This window comes from Hirundo rustica, chromosome Z, assembly GCF_015227805.2.
Source record: "Hirundo rustica isolate bHirRus1 chromosome Z, bHirRus1.pri.v3, whole genome shotgun sequence".
Lineage (NCBI taxonomy): Eukaryota > Metazoa > Chordata > Aves > Passeriformes > Hirundinidae > Hirundo > Hirundo rustica.
In genome coordinates, this window is record NC_053488.1 from 75,174,451 (window position 1) to 75,192,132 (window position 17,682).

Below are 17,682 nucleotides of genomic sequence, written 5' to 3' on the forward strand. Positions count from 1 at the left end.
TGGGAGAAATGCCTTTTCTCTGCTGTCAGTGATTAAAAAGATACTACTGTGCTTTTTCCAGTTTCCATCACCTGTGTTGCTGCATCTTTCCTTTGTCCATTCATCTCCCTGCCTCTCTGAGGTACACCAAATCTTGTGTAAGGGCCCACAGCACTGGGTGATCACCTGAAGCTTGTAGGAACATCTACCTCTGTGTGGTTTTCCCTCTGAAGAGAGTGAGAAGTCCTGGGTTGTCCCTCTCCAGCATCAAAAGCTGAGCTTTTCTCTGACAAAGCTGATGTAAACAGGCTCTCCCAAGGCAGCCCAGCTATTTGTGAGTGCAGTGAATACAGTGAGAGCAGGCTCAGGCCGTTACAAGACAGGTAAGATGTGGGTAGATGTTCCTCCTTCCTTCAGACTGGCAGTTTTAGCCTGTGATCAATCCGTGGATTATACTTACCTGTCAAAGAAAGTAGGTTTAAATTGATTACATAAGAATCACTGGTGAAAAGTAAGTCTTTACATGAAAAGGTTGAAAAATGTTGTTTTAAACTGAGAAAACTATAGCAGTATATAAAGTGCACTAAGTTATATCTGAGTTGTATAGATGGAGGTAATCAAGGTGCTTCATACTATTGCTTATTTTATTTTCTACTTATGAAAAGGTTGTGCTGGTTAGAGTGTTTTTATGCCTTGATGTCTGTTGCTATTAGGAGACCTGTACTGCTTTAATTGCACAATTAGAGCTGGAGAAATTTGGATTCTTTATGTGGGTGAGCTCTTAGGTAACATTAAGCTATTGCAGTGTAGCACCTGGCCATTCTTCAAGGATCATTATATAAAAAGATGCTGAAAGGGTTTTTAATCAGATGTTGACATTTTTAGAGGTCATGCTACTCTCACAAAACATCTTCTGCTGAAATAAGTTCCTTAGGAAGATAGGAACTTTTTTTTTTTTTTTTTTTTTTCATCTGTGCATGTCTTCTTCAGCCTTACCAACTATGCCTAATCCATATTTAATTATTAAAATGGTGAAATAAGACAATAAATTCATTAAATGGACTTCTAAAACTTTCTGCAGAGATTGCTTTGGTTTCTACACAGCTACAGCTTCAAAAGCCTGTGTGCCTTAATAAGCCTCTCTGCCTCCACTACCTAGCTTGTCTCTGCACACTGAATGGACTTCAGAACTCCTGTAACAAAGCCATGTCCTATGTTGGGCTGCTGCAAACACAGTTGCTGTGTGCCACAGTTGCATAAAAAAACTGATTTCAGAATCAGTTATATACAGTAAGGGAGAGAAAACACCTTGAGGAGTGGCAGCATAGAAAGACCATTGGATTTCATATTTAATCTGGCAGTGTAAAATAAATGGTTATTCAGCATAATGAAATCATTTACTTGTACTTGTTTTACCATTACATGGAATTCCAATAGAGGTTCACTTTTTCTCTCTTTCATTATGCAACATAATGTTGTAATGAACAATCCTGTGTTTATTTTTTGTCCTGTTATTTTGCACTATTTTCATAAAAAGTAGGTGTTTTGCTGCATTCCGTTTGTTGGCAATAGTAAAAGATTGTGCAGTCAGCCTGATCCTTATAATCCATTACAAACATTAATTTGTTGCAATTGCAGACTTCAGGAGGCTTTGCTGGCCAATACACTTATCTTTCCACAGAGCTGGATCTGCTGCACAATTGTGAAGGTGAAACCTTTAAAGGTGAATCACTTGTGATACAATAGCACACAACTGATGCTTCACAAGCTGCTGTAGACTGAGGCTTTTTTTGGTACCTGAAGTATCCTGCTAATTCTCATTAACAGCTAATGGAAGACAAGCACCTGCCATCCTCACACCTCAGTGTGAAATTTCAGCTGCTGGCACATCTGGATCAGATGGGCTTCTAATTAATTGTAGTATTAATGCATTACAACAAGTCTTAATCTTCTTTGTTCTTTGTAAATATAAGTTTGTCTGAAGACCTGATCAACATTTCCTTACCACTCCACAGTGTGAAAACGTAGATCCTTCTTAAAACAATGTAATAGGTCTTTCAGCATAGATTATTTCAGGAGCCCTGAAAAGAATTCCCAGAGAGAATACTGTAAAAAGGCTTTGGCAAAATAACTGTTTCAAGTCAAAGTATCCAAATCCAGTATTTTCTAGGAGTCAGCAATTCCTCTGCCAGAAGGAAGTTTGATTATTTAAGAAAACAAAATATAACTAAGATGTTTTCTTTCTTTCTATCAGTTACAAGCTATGAGCTAAAGATTGATGTACTAAGCAGAGATCAGCTGGCCACAAATACATACAGCCAACACTTATAAAAAAGTATTGATTACTGAAACAACATGAGTTTGTGAGGGCTCATCCTGATAAGGATATGTATTGGATTATGTAACCTAAAAATGTGTATTCTATTTCATCTGTTGAAAGCTGGTTTTGGGAGATGTTTTATCCTTCTCTTCTAACTCCAGGGAGGAGGGGGGCAGATGCCTTCTGATAATGGCCCAGCCATTAAAACCAGGTGGGGCAGTGTTTCTTATCTCTTTCACCTCCCCTCCATCCTCCAGGGGGACATCTTCTGATAATGGGCCATCAGGGCCCACCAATGACATGACACATTCCATCATCCCATTGTGAGATGCTCCACACAGTGGAGGAGGAGCCAATTGTTCCTAGCTAGATAAAAACTGGTACTGAAGGACACAAGGGATCCTGTTTTTTCCACTGGGTTCCCGGAGGAAGACCAGACCCATCTCATCACCACTGGACTTTCTACAGGACCATCTCTACTCTATAGAACCACATATGTTACTCCAGGGGGATTTATTTGGACTGCTTCCAACACGCTGACCAACAGGGCGCCAGGTCATATCCCTGACTCTGTCAGCATTTTCCAGGATCTTTGTTTGCTTCCTTGCTTGTTTTTTTGTACTACTACATTTGTATTTTCCTTGTTTTTAATATTCCTAGTAAAGAACTGTTACTCCTATTCCCATATCTCTGCCTGAAAGCCCCTAATTGCAAAATTATAATAATTTGGAGGGAAGGGGGTTTGCATTCTCCATTCCAAGGGAGGCTCAAGTTTTCCTTGGCAGATGACCATCTTTCAAAACCAAGACAGAATTCTTCATGAAAACAGATGCGGTAATTCTTGAACAGAAGCTTGATCTGCTTTTAAAAGGCAAAAGTGGGTCTTTGAATTTAATAATAATTATGATTTGTTGCAATTTGCTATGCTTCTAACATCCCTCTGTTGCAGCTGCGAGACTGGAGTTCCCATGTCTAAGGGGAAATGGACTGTCTCTCTTCACAGAGAGACACCTGGACCCATCCCTGGGCGAAATAATCTGGGATGCATAGTTTAATATTTCTGATATTATCCAGTAGAAAGCAAAGACACATTTTCACAATTCCTTTCAGCAGCAACTTAGGAGTTACTGCAGGACACACATATGCCATGGCTGTTGGATACTCAAGTGTGTCTATTCCAAGAGTCATGCTCTCATCACCTCTCTCAAAAAAGCACACAGAATTGTTTCAGGTTTTTCTAACAGTGGGTCACTAGAGTTCAGGCAGGGGGGGAGGTAGATTAAAATGGGTGGAATTGTGAGCCACAGCATGTGCCAAGGGTTGAAAACGCCTGTGCAGGTTTGTAGTGCTCATGAAACTGTGGCAGTTTCAGTTAAAGAAGGAAAACCACTGAAATTTGCTGGAAACAAACTGAGCAAGGGCATCAATAGGTATCTCAGTGACTAACCACTGTGGAGCACCACATGCAAAATACTGGGTTGACTTCTTTCAGGAGGAATAAAAAAGTCATATTTCATGTTGCCGTTTGTGTGCAAGAACAAGTTTTCAGTCATGCACATTAAAGGTGCTGTAAGATATGAGCAGTCTGTGGGAAGACTGATAAGCTGGAAGAATTTACCTATTTATGTATAAATAGCAGCAATATTAGAAGGGTTTGAAGTTTACTCATAGTGACTTGCAGCATCACTTATATGAGTGACAAAACCCACAGCACAAGGAGATTTTTGCAGTGGCTGTGTGCCTGTCTTACAGGACAGACAGATTGTATGGCTAAAGGGTACACGAGAAATTTTCCCAGCATCATCCTTTTTTTCCATAAGTTCCCTGCTCCTCTGTTAAGAATTCTGAGGGGTCTTCAGTCTGGGCTGATCAAAAAATTCTCTCTCCCACAGTGTTTTCTCTCTTCTAATACTGATCTTTGTCTTTTGCAAGTTTTATGCCCCTTTCCTAAGTGGAGTTGCCCTTTTGCTGTTGCTTGCAGAAGAGGGGCCTCTTTTCTGTGAGTAACAGTATTAAAAAAAAAAAATCTCCCAATTGTTGAGGATATGGGGAAGTGCTTTGCAGTAGATTATGAGAGTGCATACAGTGTGGGATGTCAGTCCCACTACTTAGAAGTGCAATAATTTTATTTGGATATTATTGCTCTCTGAATTTTGCTGTCAGAGACTATGCTGTTATGATGAAGAGGAGGATTTCTGGATGTACATCAGTACCCTAGAGTTATTGTAACTAACTGTACTGCTTTACTGTGAAGAATCTCTTTCTTTATACTCAGTGCAGAATCTTTCATTAATACCTGATTACATCAAACAATAACCCATTGCCCAAAGAAGATTGCAATACTTGCTTCCTATGTCTTGAACATAAGAAAGTGACTTTTTTGTATGCAGAGAATGCCCACAGGTTAAAGAGGAGCAAGAGTGTGCAGTGACAGAAAGGTCTGTAAGGGCAGAATCAGCGTGGACTCTTAGAGCAGGGCAGAATTTAATGGTGTGTCAAGGGATGTTAATGTTACATAATTAATCCATTTAAATTACTGAGGGAAAACCACACCCGAGTTGCTTAAGTCCAGCTTCTCAAGATTGATTTAAATTCGGCAGGAAATTTTAAATGAGGCTGAATCAGATACACAATTTGGTTTTTTAACACTATCATGAATGGGCTTTTACACAATCGGGACTGAAACATATATATCATTGAGCCTTTTCATATGTAGAGTATTGACTAATCCAAAAAAAATTGGTCCAGAAGAAAGATAAATCTTGGCTCAGCCACAGACTCTGCTGTGACCTGAGGGCAGTCATTTTATCTCCTCAGCTTTTGTCCCCTTTCTGTAAAATGGTGATAAGAGCATTTTCGTACCTCATAATGGAACAGTGATGATAAATATTAAGGATTATGACACAATTAAACACTGTGCTAATGGAGGCTGTTAAGCACTTTAGACTTATTAGCAGCCTTCTGTTCATTGGCTGCCCTTCTGAAGTTATTGAGCATTTTTAATTTTTCCACAAGTAAACTCAAGGAAATTAGTTTAAAACCCTGTAAAATGTTAGCATTACACGGTGTTTCTGAATTATGTTATGGGATGCTTTGTATCTTCAGGTTAATTCGGCCTATGTGGTCTTCTTCCCTGCTTCCTTCAATGATTGTAAACCTGAAAATGGAGAAAAGGGAGAAAAGGCTACAAAATTCAGGGCCACTGATTGGGACCCCGGAGTGCACATATTACAGGATGTCTACAAGGTGGCACTGCAGCTGTTCTTTATCCCAGCATTCAGGGAAAGTTTACTGCCTTGCAGGGCACCCTGCTGCCTCTGACATCCCTGCTTCTGGCCAGTTTGACCCCTTCTAGCACTTGCACCTGCTTGCTATCTGTACCAGATCATTCCTCAGTCACCAATTACCACTGGCGAGCAGCTACAAGTAGAATTTTCCCTGTACAAACAGCCAGTTATCTCACTCATTTTAAACATATATGAAATAGTTACCATGTATAAAGGAAAAAGGGAAGGGAGAATGGTAAGTTTCTGGTTGCATTTTGCTGAGAAGCTGCTTGTAGAAGTGATTACTCAAGATGAGGCATAGGAAGTTGCAACACAGAAGTGGTCAGGTCTTTGCTGACTGTACGAGCACCAAAAATCTTGCTCCTGTTTGTGGTAGTAGCTGACTGTACTTTCTGTATCTCAGGCCATCCCCTGGGATATGGTAGGGTCTGTTTAGCTAGAGGTCAAATTTCTACTGTCTGCTGTTGCTGTTTTCCTGAGATGGTGGATGTCACCAACAGGATACAATGTGTCCACAATTCAAATCTCTTTTAATAGATTATACGTTGTTTTTTGGTGGGGTTTTTGTTGTTGTTGTTTGTTTTGGTTTTGGGTTTGTTTTTTTTTTTGGGGGGGGGTTGTTTGTTTTGTTTTGTGGTTTTTGTGTTTTTTTTTTTTTTTTTCCTTTCTCAGAAGGACAAAACACAGAAACATGGCAAAAGTGAACAGGACTGTGTTCATTATTTAGATGCCTCAAGACCATCTTTGAAGGTGTCCCTGCCCATGGCAAGCAGATTGGAATGAGTTGAGCTTCCCACCCAAATCATTCTGTGATCTGTGATATTCTAGGCCAATATTAGTGTGGAGTCAGTCAATCCAGAGCAGTATTATATATGCAGGAGGGGTTTTTGCACAGCAGTGAGTCAGCATTTGACTATGGAAAGGTCAAGATTAGTTGTGGAACAGCTGTCTAGAGACTTCATTTGGGATAAGTAACATTTTCCTCCTGTATCAAAACACATTATTTTTTGAAAAATGTTTTTTCAGTATGGCACCCAAAGAAGATTTAAAGTTCAGTAACTTGTTTTTTCTGTTTTAGAGTAAAAGGAGAAAAACCAGCTGTCTGTTGTATCATTTATGGTTTATCATTTACCTGTGTTTGCCAGCTGGGGCTGGCAACCTGAAGTTTTTCTGGGAGTATGTTTGAGGGGTAGGAAGAGTGGGTCAGAGTGCTTTTGACAGCCCGGGTCATATTAGGTGCTGGAACTGAGTTTAAAGACCTCTATATCCAAGAACCCTGTAATCTCCAATGTGTTTATCTGGGCATGTCAGGTAGAGTAGTGGTAGTGATTGTCTTTCTCTGGTGTTAATTACACAACAAAGCTGAGTTGCCCATGTTGATCAGAAAATCTATAGCTACTCAAGGAGTTAAATTCAGATGTAAATTAACTCCTGTGTTCTTAGCTGTGGGACTGTGTTTGTACTCCTCGAGGCTGCTGTAAAGATCTCTAGGGAATACACAGATAGCAGGATCTTGCTTTATGTTTGTTAAAAAGAAAATTTATTCTGGGTATGGAGTCAGGTATGGAGTCTTGAAAATAATACATCTACAAAATGAGATGGTTAATTTTAAAGGTGAAAAATGGGGGATGTAATGTCACAAATATGGCTTCACTGTGACATTCTTTTAAGTCTACCTTACAAGTGACACAGAGAGGTTGTGACGACTCCATCCTTGGAGACATTCATAAACCATCTGGGCATGGTCCTAGGCAATGAGCTCAAGGTTGCTTGAGCAGAGGAGGGTGGACCAACTGACCCCCAAAGATCTCTCCCCACCTCAGCCTCTTAGGGGCTCTTTAGTCTTCTATTTTCATCAATGACTAATCTGACTTCATTATTTTTTCCTAATTTTAGTCCAATTCTTACTCAAATATACAATGGCTGGCTGTGGGTGCAGGGATGTGCCAGAGGAGTGCATGAATATCTTCAAGTATATCTTGGAGATGGAATTTCCAAAATTAATTTTCAGAGGTCTTGAGGTAATCTTGCAGCAGTACAGTTTTGATGCAGAGATCTTGGAGGCAAAATACTAAAACCGAGAATTGGTTATTCCACTTTTTTCTGTGGTGTGGCATGATAACTTGTATAGTTATAATGACAAAAAATAGTTATATAACGACAGTAGTGGCACTAGTCTTCATAAAGATTTTGAATCAGATCCTGTAGTCACAATTCAGAATCATAGGATTTGAGTCAGAAGGAACTTTTAGAGGCCAGCTAGTCTACCCCTGTGCAATGACCAGGAACACCCTCCACTATACCAGATTGCTCAAAACTCAGTCCAACCTGACCTTGAACGCTTCCAGAGATGGGGTATTCATCACCTCTCTGGGCAATCTGTGCCATTTTTTTACTGTCTTCATTGTAAAATACATCATCTTTATACCTAACATGAATCGACCCTTTATTAGTTTTAGCACCATTACCCCTAAATGAGAAACCAGTTATAAATCAATATTACTATTTTTGTCTTGGGTGAGGACTGTAATAGGACATTTTCTTTGCAGTGTGCAGAGGGAGAATGAGAATTAGTAAATCTGCTTATTTTAATGACGTGAGGTTAGGAACACAGTTGGTAAGGTTGTTGTGACATGTTGCTAAAGCCACAGTGTGGGAGCATGATGCTGTGGATATATACAAAAATTGTGGATTGCTAAGTTTCCAACCAACCCATTTAGGAGCCACAAATTATGAAAAGAGAGACCAGAAAGGCTCCTTGCAATTCATATCTGTGATATAAATGCAGCTTCAGACTCAAGCCAGTTCTATCAAAAGTGGCTGTAGTGAAGTGGGTAAGTCAGGCAGTGCACAGAAGTCCCCAGAGGTTGCTCAGAGATTTCTGAGTAGATTTCTAAACCTTTACTCAAAAGAAGCAGCTTCAGGGAAAGGTAAGCGGCAGGAGAGAAGTGTTCCTCTGGATGCATCTTCATCTGGGACACAGAGGGCTCATCTGAATAAGCGTAACATGCACATTCTCCAGCACGGGCTTGTGCTGCATCAGGGAAGTGTTTTGGGTTTAGCTTCCTCTAGGCTTTGTAATAATCCTTTCCCACTCCCTGCCACTGAGCACAGGCTTTAGCTGTCACTGCTGCTGTCTCCTCTCACACTGCCCCTTGCCCTGACGCAGCCATCGATCCCTGTTGTGCCGACACTCACATGCTCTTTGATAATGTCGAGCTGTCAAAGCTGTTGTCTCCCTGCGTGCTGCGGCCTGGACCCACTCCTATCTGAGGCATTCATTAGTGTCATTTGCCAAAAGGTTTATGCAACAGATGTTGCAAAGCAAAGGCACAGAAACACACACACACTCACACACTATTGTGGCATGGGTTGTCAGAGTGATGGTGAAGGGAGGATGGTCCACAGGACTAGAGTAGCTCGCAGGCACAGCTGCATCTGTTCAAAAAGCAACTAATGCCTCTCTGTGACTATGCTTTATTTTCAGCTCGTGATCATGGCTGGGACTGTTCTGCTCACCTACTACTTTGAGTACACTGACACTTTTCAGGTGCATATCCAAGGTTTCTTCTGTCAGGATGGCAATTTGATGAAGCCGTACCCTGGGACAGAGGATGAGAGCTTCATTTCTCCACTTGTGCTGTACTGTGTGCTGGCTTCAACTCCGACAGCGATTGTGAGTATGAGGAATTACTTGAAATTCCTGTGACCACTTAGTAAATAATAACAATAGTCTTGTGATTTCTTTGTATCCTTGCCTCCCTGTTCAGCTATACTTGATTTACACTTAGCTGGATCTCCGTTTTGCCTCAGCCGAATATGATCTTCATCAGTTATCTCCAGAAGTAATTATTCTGAGGTAATCACAATGCAAGACTGAGGGTTAGAGCTTGTTAAGCCTTTTACAATGGCTTGCTTACTTCACTGATTAGTTGTGAATTTCCTGGGCTCCAGAGAGGCTCTAATGCAAAGGCTATGTATTACTGGAAATAAGGAAACAGGATAAACCTGAAGTAAAATCCGGGTCAGATGTGCAGTATATCCAGGATATTTCCTGCTATATTAAAAATATTGTTGATAGCCTTAAAAGGCTTAGATAATGAGAAGGATGCTAAATACAAAGTAAAATATGAATGCTGATTCCTTTTTCTTTTTAATATCTTTCTTTTTGACAGTCACTTAACTTTTTTATACCAGATTTTCTTCACTACTTTTACTGTTTTACTTCAGCCAGTAAGCTGCAAAGTAGCTGTTCTACGCAGATGAAAATATTCAATTAGCTGAGTACATATAATGCCAAATAATTTATTGCAGTCACTGGTTAGCAAAACTTCAGCCCTTTTCCATTTGCCACACAGAAACTTGCATATTGTATTATTAATACATAATTCAATAATTTGTGTCCTATTAATTAATACTGGGCTAATCTTCAACTAGGGCATATGTCAGAGGTATATTTCTCTGTCCTCGTGACTAGTCCTCTTCACAGTATCTTTATAGGGGTAACTTCACTTTATTTCTCATCCCCACCTTTTTGTGAGGTGCCTTCTCTAGGCACAGTATTTTCACACTTTGCTTGATTCTGTAACTGACTCTGCAGATCGAATTCTGACAATGGTCATCCATGAAAAGCTTATAAATGTGAGAGAAAGTGAGCTCAGATTCTCCCTAAACTTTGTATTGCACTTCCCTGCCGGTTAGTCCACTCAGAGTATGTCATTGTGTACCCAAATGGGTGCTGCCCCTCGCTCAGTCTGTCTACAGCCCAGGAAGAGATATTTGATCCAATTGAATGTCCCAAGGATTTCAGTGCTAGGAGCAAATGCAGCCATTTCTGTTTAGACCATGATGATTTGTACTCTTCAAAAAAAACCTACAAAAACCTCCACACAAACAAAAGAACCCACACAACTGTGCATCATGGGAGGGAGCATTGTGTGCATTCACTGTCAATTAAGTTGTAGCTTCATTCCCTACACTTTGCTGTCAGGAAGTATCACCAACATTGTGCAGATCCATCATGAAGATATGACTTAAGTCAAAGGTGATGCAAGTCCCTCCTTATAATTACTTGTTTATTTTCTGCACAATACTTACTACTTCACTTCCTAGTGGCAAAATGGTTGATTTGGCAAATGGTTGGTCTGATGTGGCAGCAATCTGATCTCTCTGTGTTGCCTTCACATTACCACTGTCCTGACACCTTGTGACATGAAAGGAGTGATTACTGGTGGAACCCAGGAGCAACAAGGTACTAGCTCATAATACTTTCCAAAAGGGCATCTGGAACTATGGAAGGTATCCTAGGGATCTCTACAAGCTCCCTCATCTGAGACACAAGCAACATTAATTGCAGGTCTGTGCACACAGGTCTAGGGAGGACTCAAAGCCATGATTTCAGCACAGCTGTGAGATGTTACAGTGCTTGCAAGCCAAAAGGAAACATCTTTGTCAACTTAATGGAATATCTTTGTGTGCCTGTCATTTGGCTACAACAGTGGGCATGGGGAAAAATGAATTAGTGTGTTTTATTTCTGAGAGCACTTTTCAGAAGTGCTGCTCTGGGTTGGTACCACTGTATATGCATTTCCCTGCATTTTAGTGGCAAAATAAATGTGACTGGCCTGGTTTTATGTAGTTTTATTTGTTGTTTTTGAAACATTTTCCTAAAAATATTCTAGGATGACTCCACCACATTCATCAGTGTCCCTGAAGACTAGCTTTCCCTATTAAGAGGCTACTGCAAAGCAGCCAATTCCCCAGCTGGTACTGAACAATCCTTCCAGAATTCAGCACTGCTGCCTGCTCTGCTTCATCTGATGTGATTTATCTATTCACTGGAGAGAAACAGAGACTTAGGAGCAGAGCCAGCTCACTGAAACGAATACTGAACAGTAAGGTTCAAGGGCACTGTTCCCAATGTTCTTCTTTTCTTCTGTTTTCAGTTTGGAAGTAGCAGCCTACATGTAATATGTTAACTATCTAGTGCTATGAATTTGTGCAAAGGAGTACTTGTTTTCAGATAATGTTGGAATCAGTCAAACCAAACTGGTCTGATTATGAATTAGAAGTTGAATTACACTGTTCTAAAGCAAGAGGAAATTGTTCCAACTTCTCTCTACAACCTGCACTTACCTCTCAAACTTCAAACATCATTCTTCTAGATGGTTCTCCTTTTCTGTCTTGATTCATTGGCTTTTGCTTAGCACAGCCATGTTACTGTAGTCATTTGTTTCTGTAAGGGAAGTCAGGGAATCTCTGTCTGTCTTGCATAATTCCCCTGTGGCTGCTCAGCAGAAGCAGCCAGGGAAACCAAGAAGGTCTGAGGCAGCTCAGAGCTCTGTTACAGCAGCTCCTTCCCAACTTCTTCAGGCAGGAATCACCAGGCTCTGCTGGTGATGGTGCTGCCAGAAGCCGCAGCCTGCTGTCCACCACACTTCACTCATGTGCTGGCACAGCAGGCTGTGTCCTCTGCCAGTTGGTGACTTTCCTTCCTCTTCTGGAGTCTTGCCATGGCTCAGGTCGTGAGGTGGTGAATGAGGAGCTGGGATACAAAGGAGTGAGGCAAAGGTGTGCCCTGTGTAAATGTTTATATTCTGCTATTTGCCCACCATTCTGGAAGAATAAAAATACACTTTCTTGGTTTGGTACAACATTTTCAGGCACTTCTGTTGACAGTGTCTCTGGGACCTTATGGTGGTGCCAGCCACAAGCCAGTTTATGAGGAACAATGCAGGGCTGTGGAAAATGTGTTCTCTTCATTAGAGGTTCAGTATAATTCTTTTAGACATTTTTACCACAGTGTAGTAGGTTTTTGAGCACAACACTAAGACCGTTTTGGGGTTTGAGCAGACTAGAATATAAATTGTGGATTTCAACCCCTTTGACTTGAAAAAAAAAAAAAAAAACCAAAAAAAAACCCAAAAAAACCCCAAACAAACAAACAAAAAACAACAACAACAAAAATTTTCTTGTTCTGGAAAAGCACTTACAACTGTTTAATGAAACAACAATGACCACCCACTCCAAAATAGAATGGGGTTAGTAATTGACTGCAGATCGAACCTATTGAGTTTGTATCCTTGGAAAATCAAACGTGAGCTGGCATTGCAACATTCAGCTGAAGACACTGTTTCCTTGCCTTGTATAGTTTTGCAAAATACAGTATTGATTCCTGGGGGCTGAGAACACCTGTCCAAGGTGTGATGGCAAAGACAAGAATGTCTGAGGGAGCTCTCAGCTGTACATCATCCTCAGGAATGTCAAAAACAGTGATCATATCAGGGAAGACCTCTGCCCACCTAGGCAGGCTTGGGTCATGGCCCTGTCTGGGGAGGGTGTTGAGGCAGCCCTCAGCCACCCTTTGTCTTCAATGGTGCCTTTTCCCAATATAAATGTTGCCAGGCATTTGCCACCTGTCTTGGTTTGAAAGACAGGTGTCTGCTAGGAAGGGCAGGGCGTCCCTTGGAATGGAAGAAATCAAATCCCCTCCCTCCTAATTATTACATTTTAGAAAATTAAAGGGGCTTTCAGGCAGAGGTATGGGGATAGGAATAACAGTTCTTTACTAGTATGTATAACAAGGCAAACAAACAACAACAACTACAGCATTAATAATAAACAGAACCAGGAACCTCGAGGGGCTTTGTTTCACAAAGCCTGGGGCAGTCTGATCCCTTGGGACTCTGAGAGAACCAAGCTGGAACAGTGGAAAATCCTGCGCTGGTGGATGAGATATGTCAGAAGCTCTGCCAGTGGTAGCTGGAATGGCAGGGATGTCCTGGCAGAGCAGGGGGATGCGGGGTCTCAGAGTAGCAAAAAACCTCAAAGCAGTGCTGAAGAAGCAGCAACAGCAGGACAGGGCTGGCCCAGCTCCACCAGGGCAGGAGGAGGTGAGCTCAGAATTCCTGGGCACACAGCAGATGACGCTAGATTTCCCAGGACTGGATTTGGTGGTGACAGTGAACTCCTCCCATAGCAAGCAACAGTCTGGCCGTCCTCTCTCCAGTGATGAGAGCAAAAGAGCATAGCTGCCATCCAGCCCCATCCTTCACCTGCCCCAAAAACTTGTGTGATCTTCCCCCTCCTGACTTTTGGCTACCTCTTTGTTTTGGTCAAGCACCCATAAGTAGTTAGTCTCCTAACAACTTATGGGGGAAAATTCTATAAGTAAACAAGAAACAAATCTAACCCCCAACACCACCTGGGTTTGACCATGGTGTGTCTCAGCTTCACAGTGTCAATACTGGGTCCTGAGGGTAGCAGATAGGATGGCAGATCAGTATTCCTCAGGGGCTAAGGCAAAATGTGAGGGAGATCTAAGGAATTAAGGAACTTGCAGCAGTAAGTTAAAGTCAATATAAGCCATGTTCTTACTGGGGACTATGGAGAAGAGGGAAACACACTGTTCAGATCATGAGAGACAACCTTGCAATGGACACCGGCTTCAAAAAATGAAATAGATTAAAAATTAGGCAAACTTTAACCATGATTGTAGGCAAACACTGAAGCAGAGGCTGTAGGATCTCCATCCTTGAAGATATGAGCTCCCATGTAGGGCCTGAAGAACATCCCTCTCCTGATTGCAGCCTTTCTGATACAAACCTCAGAGACACCACAGTGCAAAAGGGCAGAACTGCTTCTGGCCCAGCTCAAGCCAGTGCTGATGAAACATCTGCTGGAACATCTTGCAAAGGTCACCTTTTGGTGAAGAGTCCTCCTTCTCTCAGGGAGAGAGTGTGGAGTCATGCTGAAACTGGCTGATTAACCCTCATCTGCTGCTATTCTCTGGTTTTGAGTGCTCTGCATGCAGCTTGTCTCACAGCCAGCGCCTTCCTCATATCTGCTTCTCCCTTTTGCTGCCATTCGAATGCTGGAGATTTGATTATTTTGGTTCTTTCTATTTGTGACATTAAAAATGCAGCCAAACGCATCCTTGCACAGGATTTGGGAAATGTCATACAGCTTGCTGAAACCTGCCCAGAACTGAGAGCAGGGATGTCCCTAGATCTAAGTTCAATTTTGTTTGCTGCAGAGATTTCTGTGTGTTATAGCATGTCCCTAGATGGGGTTTCAGTGTAGTGGTGTTAAAAAGAACTGACTGTATCACAAGGGTGCTGTTACAGTAAACAAGTTGAAGGATTTAAAAGCTCACAGAAATCATTATAACAGTAAGTTAATACCTAGGAAAGACAGATCATGTCTACACTTCACATAATTCTCCCTAATATAGGAACTCCATTGTCTTGCTGTGATAGGAAATGACATCACTTGTATTTTTTCATGAAAAGCTGAAGAAGGAAGTGACTTACTCAGAGAGACAGACTTGAGGCAGTCCCAAGCTCGGGGCACAGTGGTGCATCCAGCATCTCTTCCATGCACCTTGGCTAGTGCTCCTTCTTCTTTGTCCATGTGGAATTGCAGCTGAAATTAAAATGGTGGGAACTTCCACACAGCTCCAGTGTTCATTGGAAGTGTGAAAAAATTACAATAATGGTGTTTTCACATTTGTCGTGAGTGAGTGAGTGAGTGAGTGAGTGAGTGAGTGAGTGAGTGAGTGAAGGGGAGGCAGGAAGATGGTGAGTGTCACCAAAACTGCAGGAAAAACAAAAACCCTTCAACAACGTTTTTAGTGTTAGATAATCAAGGCATTACTTTATTTCTAGCCTGGATGTTGTTCTGGCCAGGATGTGCAACAAAAATAATTTAATCCTCATGTAGCCTGGGTCTGCAGAAAAAATCATCCGTTGACACACATATTTTTACCAGATTTTTCACAAACTTTTTACAGTCAAAACACATAGATGTTCATTGGTTCCAAGTTACTTAGTTCTTCCTGTTTGGTTTTCTATTGCTTACAGATATCTTCACCTCTGATGCTAATTAGGTCCTCATTCTTCTATCTTGAGGGGAGGGTTGGGGGAGGGGTTGGAATTGATGGTCTATTAATAGCCCTTGATGGCCGCTGCTGGCTGTTACGTTTTGTGCATCTTCTGTGCTGCTCCCAGTCTGTTGAGATGTTAAGCTAATCAGGCCTTCACCTGATGGAACAGTTCGGTGGAAAAAAACTCTGATTCCCTTCCCCTGGGGCAAAGACAAACATATGTTGGACTTGATGATATCAAAGGTGTTTTCCAACCTAGTTCATTCTGTGATTCTGTGAAAACTAACAAAAGTTATAAAATAAAAATTATAATTAGGATATTTTCTGTGAAAAAAAAGAGGTTCACTTTTTTGGTAATAATAAAAAGTTTAATGAAAAGACAATTAAGAGACAGAGTAAAGCAAAATATTAATTACAGCCCAGTGACTTGGCATTCAGCCAAGAACACACCTTACCCTTTCAGAACACCTGTTTAAAAGGATCGGTATGTTATATATTCAAAAGATCCTAATGCATTATTCAAACATTCCTTTGAATTCCGATGCCTTTCTAGTTTCAACCCCCCAAAACCTGCCTCCATTTTACTAATCTAGCATTTTATTACTCTTTGGAGATAAATTTCTTGGTGGCACCTCTTAGTCATCTCATGTCTCATTCTCCGATAACAGAAAGATCAAGAAATTCTACCTTTGGAGCCTTGGGGGGGGTCTCTCCCCATTATCTTTATCCAGATAATTCAAGAAAGTGGGAAATTTCCTGATTATCTTTTCTATTCTTCTGGGTTAGCTACAAAAAGCATCTTACTTCACATAGTTTCTAACTTAATATTGTGCTACAACCTAAAAATTATATATACATTCATCACATTACCATTTCTAAGCCCTTTTATAGCAGAAAATAAAAGAAACTACATCAATACAGTAGAACCTTCCCACATTATACGTAAAGCATTCATTTTAATATTTGTGAAAAGCCAACTTTATAATATTCATTTATAACATTTTCCAACATGAAGTGCAGCCTCTGCCAGCAGCAGTGGGACAGTGAGGAGACAGCCAGGGCAGATCCCACTGGAGAAGTGAGGTGAGCAGCTTGAGTTGCAGTGAAACTGTAGTGGGTTTTCAAAGTGAAGAAAACTGAGATGAGACTGGCAGCAGGATTGTAGCACAGGAGGAACCAGATTTTGGCACTGTACATGCACGGGAGTTTGGACAAACATGTCTAAGGAGAAATATTTTGGCTACTGGAGAAGTAAGCAAAAGCATGGAAGGGGAGTGAAGAAGGAAGACCGTCCTCAGCTTTGCTACACCATTTGAACTGAGGTACAAGGCTGTCACTATTGTATTAGGGACAGCTGAATAATGACACTTGACTCTCAGGTCTTCTCAGAAGGTGAGAGCCCAGTTTATTAGAAATCACATCTTTTTATAGACTGTTCCGAGAGAGCAGGACATGATTGGTCCTTGAACCAACATCTCTCACCTTTATTGACTAATTAGGAGCAACACCTCTTCATAAACATCTTGCAAGTAAACAAGTGGGAGAAACAGCAGGTGCTGGATTGTTTGGATTCCTTCCTCACAGCTTATCCGTGCATGGGAAAGTTATTTGACTTGCTTTCCCACAGACTCCTGCTACCTGATACTTGAAAAATTTCTCTTTGACCAGGCATCAACAATTCCCCCTTTTTGTTTTAAGGCAGAAGGCAGCGTTTGTAGTCTCCTGCAGGGCCCTTCGCAGGAGGAAGAACAAACACGGCACAAGACGTCTCTTTAATAATTTGCCTATAATAATTTTTTGTTACTAAACAAAGCCTGAATCAGACGCTGACTTAGAATGATCGGGGAAATTCTCTAGCATATGCTATTGAACTCTTCATAATCACATCCATGCACCAACATCAAGTCTTGTTGTTCATTCTTGCAATGGACAAAGGGGTCAGTTACTGCCTCTAATACAGTAAACAAAACAGCATTCCTCTGCTCAAGGAACTGGCAGTCTAACTTGTCAACATTCACTACTCTAGAAAGATAGAATGCTCATTCTCTGCTTGTAGAAGGACCATCTGATTGATGATCGACATCCTGATCATCACTCAAAGGTTGCCTGTTGGCCCCGTCCTGCTTTTGGTGTTGAAAGTCAAGGTGAACCCACCTTGCAGGTATCCACCATACTCCTGTATCTGTGGAAACACATGCATACATACCCATGAC

At 41.3% G+C, this 17,682-nt stretch overlaps 1 protein-coding gene across 6 annotated transcripts in view; it reads left to right on the forward strand.

The window, feature by feature from the left end:
* PLPPR1 (phospholipid phosphatase related 1) overlaps window positions 1–17,682 on the forward strand; it is a 167,726-nt gene that overhangs the window by 117,712 nt on the left and 32,332 nt on the right. For 5 of the 6 annotated variants that reach the window (XM_040090656.2, XM_058424128.1, XM_058424129.1 and 2 more), the window contains exon 3: window positions 9,074–9,262. In XM_040090656.2, the coding sequence (XP_039946590.1) occupies window positions 9,074–9,262 (189 nt within the window). Of the gene's footprint in view, window positions 1–9,058; window positions 9,263–17,682 lie in introns of those variants that run through there. The other variant, XM_040090660.1, reaches the window with a different exon arrangement.